Source organism: Pezoporus wallicus, unplaced genomic scaffold, assembly GCF_028554395.1.
Source record: "Pezoporus wallicus isolate ANWC-B61680 ecotype Strahan unplaced genomic scaffold, APGP_CSIRO_Pwel_v1 contig_7178, whole genome shotgun sequence".
Taxonomy (NCBI): domain Eukaryota; kingdom Metazoa; phylum Chordata; class Aves; order Psittaciformes; family Psittacidae; genus Pezoporus; species Pezoporus wallicus.
Window position 1 is genome coordinate 878,726 of NW_026636884.1, and position 19,046 is coordinate 897,771.

Here is a 19,046-nt window from a genome sequence, read left to right on the forward strand (position 1 = left end):
GGTAGAGTGAGGAGTGGTGTCTGACATGAGGATTTTCAACAAACTAGGCAGCATGTACAAATTATTACTTTAAAGGAAATAGGCAAAAGTAGTAATATTTGTCAGTGGCAATCTTCAGCTGTTTGGGAATGTTCTGAACTATTAGTTATGTAGTTTGGAATATTTTCCAAATACTTGCCAGGAAACACCAAACAAAACAAAACCTTAAATATTGTTGCATGCAGTAGTTTGAAATTCATCGTCCTTCTTGAGCAAGTTCATAGGCTTTTCATTTAAACAAAATCTTTTATAAAGCATCTTTCTGTCTGTCCTCTCATCTTTGTATTAGGAAATTTCCCAGTGGATGTTTACTCACATCGCAGTGGTTCGGGACCTGGTTGATATGCAGTATAAGGAATATCAGGAGGTATGGTTCAGAGGATTCATTACCTGACACTGATACTTTCACCTGTTAGGTTAGACTGATGCCGTTTCTCATAAAATATTAGGTTGTCATTGGTAAAATTCTTGAATGTTTAGATGCAGTTGTTATTTTTAAGGTTTTTTAGATGCAATCCCATAAGTGAGGAAACTCATTCTGATCTGGTGGTAGATGAAAGCTCTTCTATCAATATTACATGTTAAATCTTAACTTTTTTCGAGAAGCTTAATTAGTCTTCCCTTAAGGGTTTAAAGAAAAAAAAAAAAAGATCGGATATATGCTAGAATATGCTGTCTTTCTAAAACATTGTACAAAAATATATGAAAAGATGTGGGGAAATATTGTGTACAAACACTACTGTTATAGTAACACGAAGAAAATTTTATGGTACTTTTCCCAAATCATGCAGTGATGGAAAGTGGCTGCTCTGTGCCTTCCAGAATGAAATCATTGCACCCTGTGGTTTCTTTCAAATATCCCCAAAGACCTTTGGTTCAAACTAGTTGCTGAGCTGTGTGCTATAAATCTTAAGAAATCCACTTCTGAGAGAGATAAGACATTGAAAGCAGTTAGTTAAAAAAAAATCACCAGGCATTGCTTCATTTAATTTCTCTCTCCCCAGGGTAAGTACAGTCAGGGAAGACCTCCAAAACAATTTTTGTTTCCATTCTTAAAATCCTTTTTCAAAATCAGTGGCTTAGTGTTACATTTCTTTCATATTTGTTTTTTTAGAAATGCATTCAATTCACGATATAAACAAAAAGCAGAGCTTTTACGTACTTTTTTTTTTCTTAATTTTTTGTTGAGAAGATTAAATTAGGAGCCCTGCTTTTATGTTAACTGGCACCAGAAGTGTCATTAAGGCTTACTAAAAAATGCTAGTAGAATTATTATTACATAGTTTTCTGTGGAAAATGTCTCTGCTTATATCAGAGACAGGCTTAAAAGCATGATTCCTGATGCATCCACAAATGTCTTTGTATTCAGCGTCAGCAGAATGCATTAAAATACGTGACAGAAGAGTGGTCTCAAATAGAATATGAGTTACTACGAGAGAGAGGTTTGTGGGGTCCCCCCATTGGCTCCCATCTTGACAAGTGGATGTTGGAGATGACTGAGGGTCCCTGCAGAATGAGGAAAAAGATGGTGCGAAATGACATGTTTTACGTTCAGTATCCCTACATGCCTGAGGCTGAGCAAGAAACAAACGTACTGGTAAGTAGACAAGATTTTGTGATGGGTAATTTTATACCCTTTTGTAAAATCTGTATGTTTTTTTTACAATTTTTTTTATTTTACTCTGGTGTTACCTGTTATGTCCTAAATGGTTGATGATGTCCAGTTGTTCCTAGTAGTATATTTAGGGAGGGAACTAAATCACTCGGCTCAAAACTGAGTGAACTCAAAGACTAGCAATTGCAACATAAGATGGGGTGTGCTTGCATCAACTAAGTGGTCACGCCAGTGCACAGCAGAAGCATCTTTACAAGCCTGTAGAGGTAGAGAAGTATCATAAGTATGGGAGGTTTCAGTCTGAGTTCTCAGCCTTATGCTAAACAGCATGGCAAACAGCGATCTGAAACCAGTTCATGGGCCTTGGTTCGGGTGTGTTTATGGAAGTTCCATCTGTCCAAAAACACAAATATGGGCTGTGTAGCAGAAAAGCACATGGCCTTTGAAAGCTTGGCAGTTAGCTCCTGTTAATCTTACAACACCATTTTTAAGAAGTGGAGCAGTCTTTATTGTCTTTTCAGGCATGTACACATGTATGCAGGATCTTTTTTCTCAAGCAGGAGTGTCAAAGTGCTTGAAAAAACTCAAAAGGTAGCATTCAGCCAGTTTTAAACCCTTAGGTATATTTATCTGCTTGCAATCTGATGCACAATAGCTGTAGTGACAGTGTAATTCACACAAAGTGGCGAACATGCCATCATACATTCTTCTCAAAAGTGTTCTTTCTCTGATGCTTATATAATTGATGCCCTGTTTTCAGTCTGACTTCTCAAGTAGACTTCCTGAGACATCTGATGATACCATTCCTCAAAAGGTAAAGAACACGTACACTGACTGAAAGAATGTGACATAAATACAACCTTTTTCTTCCTGCATGTTAGGCAATCTTAACAAGGCTTCTATGTTTGGCTTTCAACTTGCTCTTTCAGTAATTATTTCTAGGCCTAAAGGTTTTTTCAGTAATCAGTCTAGAAGATGTTACTGTGCTCTTCTCAACCTTCATCTAATAAAATTTTCTGTAGATCTTACCTTCCTTGCTGCACACTAACAAGCTGTGTTGGGCTGTGCTATCACTGTTCTCACTGTGTGAAGTGTTGTGGCTTTGGGATCTGAACTAATGGTTAATGGAACTTGTTTAGTAATGGGCAACAAAATCACTTGGAAGCACTTACCAGAAAATTTAAGTGCTTCTTTCTAAGAGAGGATCTGGTGACCAGTTTTGCTCCTTTTTGGCTGTAATGAGCTGTAACAGACTTGTTTCTGTTAGAGCCCAGATTAATCCTGTCTTAGCTGAGTCTTCTCCTCATTTTTACTGTTAATGAAATTTACACATTTGTTTAAAAAATATGAATCCTGCCTTGGAAATAAAGGACTTGTTTGGAAGTGGCTTCTCTACAAGCCTCTTAGTATTATGCTGCTTGTTAATTACATTTGCAGTCTTGCCCATCACTAAGTACAATGTGTAATGTGTGTTCACTCATTTTGAATTACATTTAGAAATAAACTAATATGTATAAATGAAATTAATTCTATTACACAGAATATTCAATATAAATTGTTACTGGTTTTATTTATTCATGTTAGCAGTTAGGTACTAGTTAGGATTTCTCTTTGTAGGCTATACATAAGTTGTTTCCTCAGAGGTTTTAAGCATTCTATAAGTGGTATTTTTATGGTGATAATGATTGAAGACTTAGTTGAACATAAGTGAGCAAATTAGATCACAGTGCCTTAATTTTTTTTATTTGAGGGCTCAGCCAATTTGCCCTGAAATAATAAATCTCTCTGTTGCTGATCTTAATCTCTTTGTCATCCTGATCATGGGTCATTTAGTTTTCCACTATGCTATCATACAGATGAGCAAAACAAAATCCCAAACAAAACAAAACCAAACAACCTACATTTTATATATTTCCGTGCAAAAATGGACAAGGGAAAATCTTGACTGGAGTGTCAGTGGTATTTTACAATTCTACATAATGTAAAGCATTGAACTGCACTTATAGTAATGATATTTTGTAATTAACCCAACCTAATTTTGAAACACATGGGAAATAATGCTACAAAACAAAAAAAATATCTGTGGTGAACATATTCACAAGTCTTTCTAGAGTTTGAGGGTGGAGTTAAACAGTAGTCAGAGAAGAAAATTTTCAACTGCAATATGAAATCAGTGTGTTTTCATCCATCCATGTGCATCAGTGTATTTCAATTTTGGAAAGGCTTTTGGCTCTTTAATACCTGTTTTATCTTTTCCTGTCATTGTTTTGACATATTTATTGTTCTCATGTAGTTCTTCTATTTCCAATGTTACCTCCAAAATCAAGTGAGGAACATAAGAATTAGCCTGTGGTAGGGGACGGGATGGACAACGGAGGAAAAAAACCCAAAACAACAAACCAACCCCACAACCAAAACACCCACAAAAAAAAAACCTCAACAAAACCAACCCCAAACAAAACAAACCGCAAAACCAAAACAACACACCACACCACCACTGCTATAATGAAGTGTTCATAATCCATTATCATCACCTAAAGGTACAGACAATGCTCAAAGAATTACTTTGGTTAAAGTAATTCTTTAAAAACCACTCTCGTGCTGGTCTGTCACCCACAAACCATCAGAAACTTTACTGAAGAAGAAACAACTGAATTAATAAAGAAGTCTGAGCCTTAAAGCCTGCCCCTGGTTGCTTCTACCAACTTCCCCATATCTGTATCTTTCCTTGTGGCAATTTTTTATTCAAACTATTGCCAGCAGAGAGGTCAGCTGGCTAATGAATAAGCTGCATATGTTGTAAGGAGTTATGAAAGATGACAAAATGTCCATCTGATCTTTCAGTCATAAGTGTCTCAGCTTTTTGTGACAGTACATAAACATACTGGCCACACTTCTTACATCCTGTGTTGTAGGTTTATCTGCAGGCATTTCTTGAACCCCATTAGTAGCTGGGTGGCTGAATAGCTCCCTTGCAATTTAGCTGAGAGATTAGATCTACTGAAGAGTCTCTGGTTTTGTCCGTGTTGGCATATGACTGCACACACACAAAACACTTGGTGGGCTTGCACTATGCTGCACTCAGTATTCCTGAAACACGTTCACTGGAGTGAGGAGTTGACTGACCAAGTGTTTTCTTCAATTATTTCAAAGAAACCTGCTCGTTACCGAAGAGCTATAAGTTACGACAGTAAGGAGTACTACATGCGCCTGGCTTCTGGGAACCCTGCAGTCTTTCAGGATGCTATAGAAGAGAACACAGTAGGTGAAACAACTCAGCAGGAGCCAGAACACGGGGAGGACACTATTGCAAGAGTCAAAGGTTAGATCATTTGTTTTGTCCTGAATGGTTTTCTTTACATTTATCTGCCTTTATATCTTCTCATACTTTTGTATAAGGATCCTGAGGACTCCTCTTTTAAGGTCTCAGCATTGAATCAGTAATTTCAAAGTTCAGTAAGTCTTGTAATTTTTTTTGTGTGTCGGGTTTTTATTTATCTTTCTCTCTTCTTTTCCAGGCCTAGTGAAGCCTCCCCTAAAACGATCTCGCTCTGCTCCTGATGGAGGAGATGATGAGAACCAGGAACAATCACAGGATCAAATTGTTGAAGGGAGTTCAATTGATGAAGAGGAAAAGACTGACAATACAACTTTGCTTCGACTTCTTGAAGAAGGAGAGAAGGTACTGTGTACTTCAAACACACTAAGCACTTACTGTGTTGTTATTTCTGCGTTACATGCAAGCACAAATAATTGTCCTGAATACCTTCACTGATCTACAGCTCAATTTTCTTAGTATTTCATCAGCTTCTTCCTTGAAGCCAGATGTGTGCTGTGGTTCCAAGAGATCCTGAGCTGAAAACCCTGTACTGGAAACATTCTTTTTCTTCTGTCTGCTAAGACAAAAAAGAATATATTCTGAAACAAAAGCTACAAATATCCTATGTTTGAATTATTATCCTGTCATCTTAATGAGTTCAGACAGAATATATATATTGAAAGTATAAGTACTGAACTTGTTCCCTTCATTAGAATGGAAAACCCTGATAGCTAGTGTTTTATCCCCAAGAGCAATGTTGAACAACCATTCTGTGTGTTTGGTATTTCAGACTTTGTCTGACTGAAGTATACCAGTAAATACGTTTGTGATCATAGTCAGATGGGCTACAGGTTCTCAAATATGCTCAGGAAGCATGGTGCAAGAAGATAAGTTGTAACATACAAATCTATATCACACAGAGAAGGCTTTATTTAACTCCCGAGTTGGTAATCACAGGCATTAGGTATGTATCTCATTAAGGGGGAAATAGCAAAATTTTTGCTGTATCTGCAAGTGATAAAGCAGTGTCTGGGGCTTGTTCAAATAAAGTCACAGTCTGAGCCTAAACTTGTTAACCTGCTTTTGCTAAGTGTCTGCTTTTCATTACAGATTCAGCATATGTACCACTGTGCTCGGGTTCAGGGCCTTGACACCAGCGAAGGGCTGCTTCTCTTTGGGAAAGAGCACTTCTATGTCATTGATGGGTTTACCATGACAGCCACCAGAGAAATACGGGATATTGAGACACTGCCTCCAAAGTGAGTAGCTTAATAGAAAGTTTCTTCAGTCTTTGGTAGCTGAACAAGAATTTATTTACTGAGATTTTGGAAGAGTCAACTCCAAAATAATGTCGGATTCAGAAGGACCTCAGGAGCAGTTTCCTCTGTGCTCACAAATTGCTTTATGTAGTATATCGTGAAAATCAGCTCTTTCTGTACCTGGACTCTTATATGAATTGAGAGAATAATTCTTCTAATTTATCTTCTTTTTAATCACTTCTCTCTTGACTGTTTATGCTCATTTGCAGGATGCATGAGCCAATCATACCCAGGGGAGCAAGGCAGGGTCCAAGTCAACTCAAAAGAACATGCAGCATTTTTGCATATGAAGATATCAAGGAAGTACATAAAAGGAGATACCTTTTGCAGGTAACTTGGACACCATATTTGGTTTGAGGAGCCAACCTGGATTTTTTTGACAACGTTGTCATTTTTAAAAATTAATATATAACTGATCAGTTTTTGGAAATTGAAGGTAATCACTGTATTGAAATTAAAGTGCTTAAGCTGGGCATCCTGGTTTGAACATTTGGCTTACCATGGGTCAATTTATTTGGGTGTATTTTAGTGAATTTTAGTGTTCTGAAAATAAAACATCTTGAGCTGCACTAAGCAAAGACTGCTTCAATATAATTTGGTGTCAGATGTAGTACAGTATGACTAAAGGTCTGTGCCTGACCTTCAGAGGTGACGAGCAAATGTGTTAGTGTTGACATGGGTTTGTCCTCTTTATTTTCAGCCAATTGCAGTTGAAGTTTTCTCAGGAGATGGACGGAACTACCTTCTAGCTTTCCAAAAAGGGGTTAGAAACAAAGTTTATCAAAGGTATTGTAAAATAAGTTAGAACAGTTAATTGGACTGTTTACAAATATATGTGTTGAGCCATACTTGAGCCTACAGTGACCTAAAAACCGGAAGCAGATGGCAAGAGCGATGGGTCTGAGGCAGTGAACCACCTGCTAGCAACTTAGTGCTGCACAAAAGAACCACTAGAAGGCACTAATGCCCACATGTGAAACTTGGGGGTGGTCAGTGACCGAGGGCGATTCCAATTTTGTTTAGGATGTTACATAGCTGCTCAATTCAAAATCTGTAACTGTATTAAGTGCATGCTGTTTCTAAGAAGATGACATACTGAGGGTGCAAACACTAATCTTAATCTCCTTTTAACTATTGATTCAGGTTTTTGGCTGTGGTGCCATCTCTAACTGACAGTTCAGAGTCGGTCTCTGGGCAGAGACCAAACACCAGCGTAGAGCAAGGGTAGGTGATTCTGTTCTTCACAAGCTGTATAGCTCGTCAGTTTCTAAGAAGTCATATTTTCAACTAAATCATGCTTCAAGGCCGGGTTGGACAGGGCTTTGAGCAACCTTATCAGTGGAAGGTGTTCCTGCCCATAGAAGGGAGGTTGGTATTAGATGAGCTTTAAGGTCCTTTCAAACCCAAACCAATCTGTGATTCTATGCTTGTGTTAAGGTCAGGATTCACTAGAGAGTACTGTGACCTCAATTTAAAATCAGGCATTACCAAAATAAATAACTACTGATGTTGTGTTCCAGTTATTTTGAATGTGCTAATATCACTGGCAGCATTGGTATGTTTTCTAACTAATTAATATATGCTATCAGGATTAATGTTATCGGTATACAGATACATTCCAAAAGGAATTGGAGTGCCCAAGCCATTATTAGATTTGTCCAAGTTGTTATTTTCCCCATCAGCACCCTGTTAGATACATTTGTACTTGCACTGAATTGCATAATTAATGTGTATAATTTTAACGGTATGTGTTTAGAAATGAAAAAAGGCATTGCTAGAGCAAAAAGGAACAAAGCCCATTTTTCTAATTGATGCAATTTACAAGTTTTAATCTTAAAACTTTAGATTGTCATGTGAAGATGTAACCCAGATCTTATTGCTAAGTAAGAAAATACATTTCCTTCCCATTAGGTCTGGCTTGCTTAGCACTTTAGTGGGAGAAAAATCTGTTACTCAAAGATGGGAAGTAAGTATGAAAATGTTGAGGGTTTTCTTTTATTTTATACACATTTTGTAGTGATACATAATTAATCAGTGCACATAAGTTGCATCCTCTTATTTGGACAAGTGGAATGTACTAGTACAGAAAGTGTATCTTAGCCTTTTAGTGTGTAGTATTCCATGATATCATTGTCACGTAAGAAATGGTTCTACCGTTAAAAATGCAAGGGGAGGGACTGAGGTAAAAGTAGAGTGAGCATTGTAATATTGAAATAAGGTGTGTACGTTTGGGGACAGCTGAGCACTTTGACAGTCTGGCAGCATAGACATTTGGTTGTTGTAAAGTGAACACTTTACAATGCTATTATCTGTCTTCCTTAAGAGAGGAGAAATCAGTAACTTCCAGTACCTGATGCACTTAAACACACTGGCTGGCAGATCCTATAATGATCTCATGCAGTACCCTGTCTTTCCCTGGATCCTTGCAGACTACGATTCAGAGGTAAATATTTTGTCAGTGTTGTCAGTAATCTTTTATATGTTGGAGGTTTTGCAAATATTACAGCTGGGTCATACTGCCTTGGTAAAAGAGACTTGTCTGTATCACCAGTTCTTTGATTTCACCTATTTTGTAATGTTCCTCCCACTTATCAGTGTGTAGGGTATTAGAGATTCTTAGCTGTCCTGTGCTATGTAGGCAGGTCTTTGCCTGCATTGAGTTTACAGATGTTATTGGACTGTTGCCAGGGTCTATAGGTTTTTCTGAGGCAGTTGCCTCTCTATGTTGCAGCAGTTCCTTTGTATTAACTTTCTACTGAACATCCAGAAGGACATTATGGCCACAGGAAAAGCATGCTTGTCCAAAATAGTGTGATATGGGCTACTGTGAAATCTGGCCCCATGGTGAAACAATTGCTTTTGATAAAGAGCAAGCATCCTATTAATGTTTTTGTGGGCAGCCATTGCTGCCAGCTAGACCATAACATAGAATATTGTTAAGGGTGCTTCTGAAGTATTCAATAGCAGAATTCAGGGGAATTGGGGAGCAGGGTGAGGGGAGCAGGGCAAAAATTATCCAGAGCCCAGATGTGAATTAAAAAATACTGACTGTCTTGGATCAGACTGAAGGACTGTTTTAAGCATATCCGACACTACACTTGCTGTGTGTGTAGAAAACAAAGATGACAGCCTTAAGAGGTATGTGATCTTAAATATAGTAATCAGCAGTTTTGAAAGGGTTGGTTTGTTTATTGTGTGTTTTTGTTGTTGTTTGCAGTGGGGATTTTTGTTCTTTGGGTTTTTTTAATTGGTATCTGTTTTATTTTTAAAGGAGCTGGATCTTACAAACCCCAAGACATTCAGAAACCTGGCCAAACCTATGGGAGCTCAAACAGAAGATAGGTTAGCTCAGTATAAGAAGCGATACAAAGATTGGGAAGATCCTAATGGTAAGTAGTGATCCATCCAGCAGGAAGAGAAGATGGACGTGTGCCTGTCACATGATAAGAGGGAGTCGTGGCTTTTTTGTGTTATGTATGGATCAAGAGGTCTGGATGTTGATAATCAGACCTCTACTGTGGTTTTTAGTGACTCTCCAACAAATACTAAATTAGAGAAAAGGGACATTAGTTTTCTTGCTCTGTTGTTTGTTTTAAATCCAAATAACACCATTTGTTTGTATGTAAAAATGAAGACAAAACAATTGCACATTCAGAGCAGTTTAACATTTTCCAAAGGCTAGAATGGGCATGCTCATGAAGCATGCAACCATCTGTCTCTGCTAATACAGTTTGAGTGCTGCTGCAAGAGAATAAGTTGTACAAAGGAATGGAAATACTCAAGCAGTACTTGAGCTTTTTCATTTCTTGTCTTGATGCATGTGGTTTTTGTAAGGAAACAGCGTTTTCTCGGGAAAAACAGTCTACTCAATGAGGTGCAATTAAATTATGTATTCTTGATTTTAGAGCTTCCTTATGTATTGACAATAAAGCTTGTGTATTTGGCAAGGCAGCTATTGCACAATACATTTCTTGTGTACTTTTATTGAAGATACAAGCCTGTTCAACTACTGCAATGCTGTTCTGTATCAAACAGCAGGTGGCAAAGAAGTTCATTTCTAGAAATGAACCAGTATGTTCTAAGTGTATTTATGCAGACTTTTTGGCAGGAAAATAGCAAAGTAAAAGCTGTTCAAATTCTGTAGCAAAGAATTCTGAGACCTATTTCTACTCAAGCCTTTAATTCCACAGTAATCAATAAGGCTAAAAGTGAAAAAGAAGCCCCTTGAATTAGGGCTACTGGACTGCAGCCAAAACTCGAGCAGTGGCCATGGCAAAACAGAAAGCTTTCAGATTCTTAAGAGTGAAAGCTAAAAATTCCAATTTTAAACATGTCAAAAGTCACAGAGCAATTAAAATGTAGCACTAATTTTTCCTTAATTGCTACTGATTCTGTTACCTAACTGCTTTGTTTGTTCTATGTGGTTTTTAATCTTCTGCAGGGGAAACCCCAGCTTATCACTATGGGACCCACTATTCATCAGCCATGATAGTGGCTTCCTATCTTGTCCGGATGGAGCCTTTTACTCAAATTTTCTTACGATTACAGGTAAGAGTTACATCACTTCACTTTGTGTTTCTTTTCATTTGAGACCTAAGAGAAAAGTAGGATCATCTGGCTTTGTTTACACAAATACGGTAGAAGAAATATTTTTAGCAGAGTTGTTATTGCCTGGCAGGTTTCTGATGTTTCTCTGTAAAAGGTAACAGAACTCACCTTTTTCCTTGTAGTTTGAACATTTTTATGAATGTATGCAGAGCAAAATATCAGCACACAGAAAACTAAGCAAGTTTTATAATGACTTTGCTCATCATGCTTTTTTCATCTGTTGTAGAAAGAATCATATGTTTGGTTCTGTACTGGCGTGTGAAAAGCTTGTTATTTTAAATCAATGTGTTTATCCAAAGAGCTATTTTAGTCACCTAGTGCTAAAATAAACAAATGTTTGCAGAGCCTGGAAGTGTTTGGCGGTTTGATGGGTAATGGGGTTTGTAACATTACATGCCAAATATTTTCCTAGACAGAAGCCATCAGGCAAGAATATTTGTGTTGCTCTAGAAGAGACTAAACTTTGAAATGGGACTAGACAACTCTCTTCTTAAAATTCTATTATCTGTATCTCACTCTTTTCTATTATGATATACCAGAAAGTAATACAGCTGTTTAAATCTGTTGTGTTAGAGGAAGAAACATGCTACCTTGTATAGTGTCTTTATTAGGCAGAGGATGTTTGGATTTGCCTTCTTGGAAAATCTGCTGTTCTGAGAGATGCTCTGATGTTGACATGCTTCTCGCTCTGTCCCACAGGGTGGTCACTTTGACCTGGCCGACCGAATGTTTCACAGCGTACGGGAGGCTTGGTATTCAGCATCGAAGCACAATATGGCAGATGTGAAGGAGCTCATCCCAGAGTTCTTCTACCTCCCCGAGTTCCTGCTCAATTCCAACAATTTTGACCTAGGTAGGCAGGAAGAGCTTGATAGCATTGCAATGGGTGCAAGAACAGTGCCAGACAGTCCAATGTGAGAGAAGCGTCTCACAGAAAAGATCTGTTTAACTGCGTGAGAAAATAATAGATAACTTGCACATTCTGACATGAAAGCATAAGCAGGACTACTTCTGGTATTTCCTGATACTACATGCTTATTCAGTATTATATTTCAAAAACTGAATGATTCAGAACTCATAATTTCACTGGAAGGAGTGTAGCAGGAATTCTTATTTCCTCTGTGATACCTCAGATTTACTTTTCCAGATTTATCAGACTGAAGGTATTTTCTTAAGCAATTAATTTTTATTTTAAGCAGTTAATGATATGTTAATGATAATTTTAATTGTAATATTCTAATTGCTGAATGAGATACTAAAGTACCCAGAAAGGATTTTAGTTCAGGGTGTTGTGTTTTTTATGATGGGCTTTTTACCAGTTCAAAACACAGAGATAATCATGTTTCACCCTACAAAACAAAGTGCTACCTTACAAAACAAAAAGTAACACCAAAAGAACACCCCACAAAGCCTCTCCCAAGTATGTTTCACACAGAAGAGTTATGGCCATTACCAGAAAAATCATAGAATCATAGAATGATTTGGGCTGGAAGGGACTTTAAAGCTCACCTAGTTTTAACCCTCCTGCCATGGGCAGGGACACCTTCCACTACACCAGGATGCTCAAAGCCACATCCAGCCTGGCCTTGAACACTGCCAGGGATGAGACAGCTGCATCTTCTTTGGGCAACCTGTGCCAGTGTCTCACTACACTCATAGTAAAGAATTCCTTCCTAAAAATCTAATTTAAATCTACCTGCTTTCAGTTTAAAGCCATGCCCCCTTCTCCTGTCACTACATGCCCTCTGGACAAGGTGATTTAGGGTCTTAGTGTGGGCCTTCATTCACCTTAGATTGAGTAGACTCCCATCGGTATGATATTGAATATAAATGCCGTTTTGTTCATCGAGGTCTACTGTACCCTAAATCACCTTGTCCATGAACTGCTTTTTGATGACGATGCCACCCTTGTTGCCCACACAGAAACAGCTCTGCAGCACTTAACATCTTGCTTTGCGGAGGCAGCTGAGCTTTTTGGGCTGGAAGTCAGCTTGAAGAAGACAGTAGTTCTCTACCAACCTGCACCACAAGAAGATTACCGTCATCCCCACATTACCATTGGCGAGTCAGAGCTTAAGTTAGTTCAGCAGTTCAGCTATCTAGGAAGCATTATTTCCTCAGATGCCACAATCGACAGAGAGATAGGTAACAGAATAGCAAAGGCATATAGAGCCTTCGGAAAACTCCATAAAAGAGTCTGGTGCAATAAACACCTGAAGAAAAGTACAAAGATCAGTGTCTATAGAGCCATTGTACTGTCTACTCTTTTATATGGGTCTGAATCATAGGTTATCTACCACCATCACCTGCGACTCCTCAAACGCTTCCATCAGCGCTGCCTCCATACAATTCTAAACATCCATTGGACTATGTGTGAAATGTTACTGTCCTTGAGCAGGCAGGGGTCACCAGTATCGAGGCCATATTGCTGAAATCACAGCTACCCTGGGCAGGGCACGTCTCTAGGATGAAGGATCACCGCCTCCCTAAGATTGTGTTTTACGGTGAACTTGCCACCGGCTGCCACAAGAGAAGTGCCCCAAAGAGGAGATATAAGGACTCCCTGAAACAATACCTCAGCCTTGGCCATATTGACTACCATCAGTGGTCCACCTTTGCCTCCAATCGGGAGACTTGGAGACACGCCATACATAACGCTGTTGTCTCCTTTGAGAACACATGCAGAATTAGTCTCGAGGACAAAAGACAACATAGAAAGAATCGTGCCTCGTCTATACCACCCAAGGAGACCTTTTGTTGTGCTTTTTGCAGCCGGATTTGCCTATCACACATTGGTCTTTTTAGTCATCAGCACGCTTGTAGTAACCGTGGATAAAGCCCTTCCCAAATCTTCATTCATGAAGTCAAGCCATACATCACTCACATGCCCTCTGAGTGCAAAATGGGCAGATCCTATGGTAGCAGTTCCCTGTCACAGGGTTGGCTGCTTAGGTATGAGCTCAACTGACATAACAAGTTTCTGTTTGTGCAATGATTACTGAAGGCTATTTTACTTGCTGTTGTTTTCATTAATTTTCATGGACTGCAGTGGACCTTTCTCATGATGGGGAGAGAAAAGCAGAAACTTACTCAAGCAGAAAAATGGAACTGAATTAATCATGTACTTGATGGGGAAACACAAAGGTTTTGAGTTCAGACTACACCTTTTGAAGTTGTGAAGACTGAAGAAGCATAATCTAATCAACACCACTAGCTAAAAGAATAGTGTTTGTTTTGAAGAGCATATGCTGAAACACTCATCATCAAAATCAGAGCAGAAACTAAGACCACTTTGAACAGTGCTTTAAGCAACCTGCTGTAATGGAAGGTGTCCCTGCCCATGGCAGAGTGGTTGAAATTAGAGGATCTTTAAGGTCCCTTCCAACCCAAATCATTGTGCAATTCTGTGATCATTTTCAAAAGTCCTAGCAAGGAATATTTGAATTCTTCCTTCTGTGAGCAATCTTACATGAACAACAGAGTCGAAATTTTTCGTTTTTTATTGCTGACATTTAAAAATGACTCAGTATTTTAAAGAAATGACTGAAATGGGTTGCTTTATGAAGGAAAGATGTTAGAATTTGATTTTCTTTAACATTTTTTTTTTCCCCATTGCTGTTGCAGTGCAGTTTCAGTACTTCTCTCCAAACTTTTCTTTTTACTTTTTTTTAACAGGTTGCAAACAAAATGGCACTAAACTTGGTGATGTAATACTTCCCCCATGGGCAAAAGGAGATCCTCGTGAATTTATCAGAGTTCATCGAGAGGTAATTTGCATTTTAATACTGACAATAGGAAACGTCAGTTGGGACTTTCCACTACATACTAATCTAAGCACTCACAGCTACCAGCTAGTCCCTGAATTCTATGTTGATGGCTAACTGTTGCAAAGGTCGGCAGAACTGGTGTTTTCTCCCCTTCTTCTTTAGTTAGGGAGTATGTTGAGGCAAGACTTGATTCAATGAAAAGCTTCATCAAAGTGTAATGAGAATGTGTCAAAATACATTCTGTATTTTCTTTGTGGCAGGTGTATTAGGCTCAATCAGTGATGGATATGGCTAGTTCTAATGCATGCCCTTTGAATTTCAGGCTCTGGAATGTGATTTTGTGAGTGCACATCTGCATGAGTGGATTGACTTGATCTTTGGCTATAAACAGCAAGGTCCTGCTGCAGTTGAAGCTGTAAATGTCTTTCACCATCTCTTCTATGAGGGACAAGTGGACATATATAACATCAATGATCCATTAAAAGAGACAGCTACCATAGGATTCATTAATAACTTTGGACAGATACCAAAGCAGGTACATGCTTTGTAGAATTCTTGTTGGCCAGATGACACTCAAATTGAAACATATTAATATAGAATGGGAAAGTGGTTTAGAACTGAAACTTCTGGGGAGTTTTTTTTCATAAATATTCTCCTGGTGATCTGAAATAATTTACATTTTCATCATAAATGCAATAAAAATCAACTCTGGGCTTTGCTTGTGAGATTAGGAATATCTTTTTCTTTCTCCCCTTTGTACCCTTAAAGCAAAGGTGAGATGAATTGTGGTTCAACTCTAAAAATCAACATAAAGAAAAAAGTACGTTCACTGCCAAGTCAGATGGTGGCAGTGAAAGTGCAATTTCAAAGTAATGCTTAGTGCTTAGATATTTTAAGTTATCCTGTAATAAAATAATTTCTATAACTTATGTTTTCCTTCTATATTTCTATAACTTACGCTTCCCTGACACCAGTCTCTGGTGTTCGCTTGTAGAACTGCTATAGTTAAGGAGTTATAGTATAGACATACATTTGGTACAGCTTGAAAGTTTGTATTATCTTTAAGAGATTACATTAAATTATTAAATGTAATACACAGTTTTACAGTGTAGGTTTGCAGGTTTTTTTGGGGGAGTTGAGGGTTTCCTCTCTCTTAGGCATTTGTTAAGGTTTTCTTTTTCTGTCCAATGAAACTTTAAAATGTCAAAGCCAAAAATTAGTTTGTCCTAGGTTAGAATTGAATACTGAGCTCTGCATCAACTTTGGGATTTTTGCTTGCTTTACTTCAACTGCTTTTGCAACTGGAGTTAGCTTTAAAACCAATTTGTTCATTATATCCTTGTTGGATTTTGTATTATTTGTTGAAGTCATATTGAAATGGTTACCATAAGTTATTAGCGAATACTGACAACAGTTAAGTAACGTTTGCTGACCTGCAGGATTTTTAGAAGGTAAATTGGATCTACTGTGATCTTTTTCAGCTTGTGCTCTTGCAAGCCTGTGATATTTTTTTTTATGCTAACTAATTCCTTGATGAATTTCAGCTCTTTAAAAAACCACACCCACCAAAGCGTGTTAGAAGCAGACTGAATGGAGATGTTGTGGGAACCTCTATGCCCCCTGGTTCCACAAGTGACAAGATTTTTTTCCATCATTTGGACAACCTGCGGCCATCTCTTGCCCCAGTGAAAGGTAAACTGTGAAACCACAGAAATTATTCCTGTTTCTTTGCCAGAGCATTCAGAGTTTTGGCAAGATTGTCCTTTTCCATGTTTGCTTAGTTCTAATATTCTTAATGCCTGTACTTTTATGAGAAAGACAAATATAAAATATCCTAAATGTGTAAGATTATGTTCTTAACTACCTTAAAGTGCACTTGGGAAGGACCAAATCTGTACTGCTTTAATATAACTTTTCTAAAACAGAGGGATAAAATTGGGCCAAAGCACCTCTTTAAAGTTTTAATGTAAGAAACAGTATTTGGGGTACATTGCTTCTGGGCCTGTGTTATCCTCAGTTTTTGTGATTTTCATAGTAGAAGGATTCTGTATTGCAGTGCCAAGAAATGATAAGTTATGTGGCAGGAAACCATGAGCTGTAGTCAGGAATGTAGCCTGTGGGAATGCTTGGCCAATATGTTGAAATTGGTACCAAAAACTGTGCCAAAAATGGTACAATCACAGACGTTTTGTCTGAAGAACACCTTGTGCATCATCACAGGTGGGATCAGAGCTATTTGTGATCCTCTGGGTGTTCTCGCCACTACTCATGGTGCTTAGCCCTGCTTTTGCTGGGAATGTAGCAAAAGTTGCCATTGTTGCAGTTGAAAAAAAGATTTCTATAACATAGCCAATACAGATATCCTGCTTCGCAGAACATCAGCTGTTTAATGGGATCAGATAGCAATAAAACATAACCCCATCTTTTTTTTTCAGAGCTCAAGGAGCCTGTGGGACAGATTGTGTGTACTGATAAAGGCATTCTGGCAGTAGAACAGAATAAAGTTCTCATCCCACCTACATGGAATAAAACTTTTGCTTGGGGCTATGCAGACCTCAGCTGTAGACTGGGTACCTACGAGTCAGACAAGGTTTGTAATCTGACATTTGTTTCAGTGCTGAATGTACTGAAAGCAGTTAGTACTTAGCACTCTATAATGAAAAAAAATCTAACAATGGAAATTTATTTCACGTGTGAATGGCACTCAGGTTTTATTTTTACCCTACCGAACACGAATCCTGCAAGTAATTCTTCTTTATTTTCTTTATTTTTAGGCAGTAATCGTTTATGAATGTTTGTCAGAATGGGGTCAGATACTGTGTGCCATTTGCCCCAACCCCAAACTAGTTGTCACTGGAGGAACGAGCACAGCCGTGTGTGTGTGGGAAATAGGCATCTCCAAAGAAAAAGCTAAAGCCCTCACACTGAAACAGGTAAAACACAATAAAGATGCTTTTTATGTAAATTACGTTACAAGACCAAAGGAATTATAAAAGTGGTATTGCTGACATAGTAAACTTTGAAACCATGGTCCAGTAGAGAAACTAAAGGTCCAGCAGACTTTTGGAGAACTGAGTAGTCAAGGTACTGAGCTGCACTGAAAACGGGCAAAATGTGTCTTTAAAATTGCATCATTTTTAAAGATAGTTGCTCGCCATGAACTTTCTAGAGAGAGAAAATTTGGTAGCAGTGTTAAAAAATTATACAAGTATGTTTTGTGAAATCTGCATTATTGCGGCGTTGTACATAAAAGGCATCTGAAAACTGGGTATGGGAGAGCAGTGAAGGGGACTTACAAGGTTCATTTTCCTTTTTAATTGTAATTACTTTTTCTTTAAAAATTTATATATTTAAATTACAGTTCTGCACAAAACATTGCTCTTTCTGGCCCTAATGCTATGGAGCAGGCTGTAATTTTGTCTCTAAATTGGAGAGTCATCAATTTGATGGAGGGACCACTCAGTGGATAAAGAACTGGCTGGATGGCCACACGCAAAGAGTTGTGGTCAATGGCTCAGTGTCCAGCTGGAGACCAGTAATGAGTGGTGTCCCTCAGGGATCGGTGTTGGGACCGGTCTTGTTCAACATCTTTGTTGGTGACATGGACAGTGGGATTGAGTGCAACATCAGCAAGTTTGCTGATGACACAAAGCTGTGTGGTTCAGTTGATATGCTGGAGGGAAGGAATGCCATCCAGAGGGACCTTGACACACTTGTGAGGTGGGCTGATGCCAACCTGATGTAGTTTAACCATGCCAACTGCAAGGTCCTACACCTGGGTCGGAGCAATCCCAGGCACAGCTACAGGTTGGGCAGAGAAGAGATTCAGAGCAGCCCTGCGGAGAAGGACTTGGGGGTGTTGGTCGATGGGAAAATGGACCTGAGCCGGCTTCAGTGTGCACTTGCAGCCCAGAAAGCCAACCGAATGCTGGGCTGCATCAAAAGGAGTGTGACCAGCAGATTGAAGGAGGTGATCCTGCCCCTCTACTCTGCTCTCGTGAGACCTCACCTGGAGTATTGTGTGCAGTTCTGGTGTCCTCAACATAAAGAGGATGTGGGACTGTTGGAAGAAGTCCAGAGGAGGGCCACAAGGATGATCAGGGGACTGGAGCACCTCCCGTATGAAGACAGGCTGAGGAAGTTTGGGCTGTTCAGCCTGGAGAAGAGAAGGCTGTGTGGAGACCTCATAGCAGCCTTCCAGTATCTGAAGGGGGCCTATAAGGGTGCTGGAGAGGGACTCTTCATTAGGGACTGTAGTGACAGGACAAGGGGTAACGGCTTAAAACTTAAACAGGGGAAGTTTAGATTGGATATAAGGAAGAAATTCTTTCCTGTGAGAGTGGTGAGGCACTGGAATGGGTTGCCCAGGGAGGTTTTGA

At 38.8% G+C, this 19,046-nt stretch overlaps 1 protein-coding gene across 8 annotated transcripts in view; it reads left to right on the plus strand.

Annotated features, from left to right (window-relative positions):
• The window catches only part of WDFY3 (WD repeat and FYVE domain containing 3), a 171,175-nt gene that overhangs the window by 140,975 nt on the left and 11,154 nt on the right, over positions 1-19,046 (plus strand). For 7 of the 8 annotated variants that reach the window (XM_057402032.1, XM_057402030.1, XM_057402029.1 and 4 more), the window contains 19 exons: positions 329-406; positions 1,409-1,636; positions 2,415-2,468; positions 4,808-4,976; positions 5,173-5,336; positions 6,084-6,232; positions 6,502-6,622; positions 6,993-7,078; positions 7,436-7,516; positions 8,204-8,258; positions 8,616-8,735; positions 9,564-9,681; positions 10,734-10,840; positions 11,600-11,753; positions 14,576-14,667; positions 14,990-15,202; positions 16,212-16,359; positions 17,103-17,257; positions 17,442-17,600. In XM_057402032.1, the coding sequence (XP_057258015.1) occupies positions 329-406; positions 1,409-1,636; positions 2,415-2,468; positions 4,808-4,976; positions 5,173-5,336; positions 6,084-6,232; positions 6,502-6,622; positions 6,993-7,078; positions 7,436-7,516; positions 8,204-8,258; positions 8,616-8,735; positions 9,564-9,681; positions 10,734-10,840; positions 11,600-11,753; positions 14,576-14,667; positions 14,990-15,202; positions 16,212-16,359; positions 17,103-17,257; positions 17,442-17,600 (2,451 nt within the window). The remainder of the gene's footprint in view (positions 1-328; positions 407-1,408; positions 1,637-2,414; positions 2,469-4,807; positions 4,977-5,172; positions 5,337-6,083; positions 6,233-6,501; positions 6,623-6,992; positions 7,079-7,435; positions 7,517-8,203; positions 8,259-8,615; positions 8,736-9,563; positions 9,682-10,733; positions 10,841-11,599; positions 11,754-14,575; positions 14,668-14,989; positions 15,203-16,211; positions 16,360-17,102; positions 17,258-17,441; positions 17,601-19,046) is intronic. The other variant, XM_057402027.1, reaches the window with a different exon arrangement.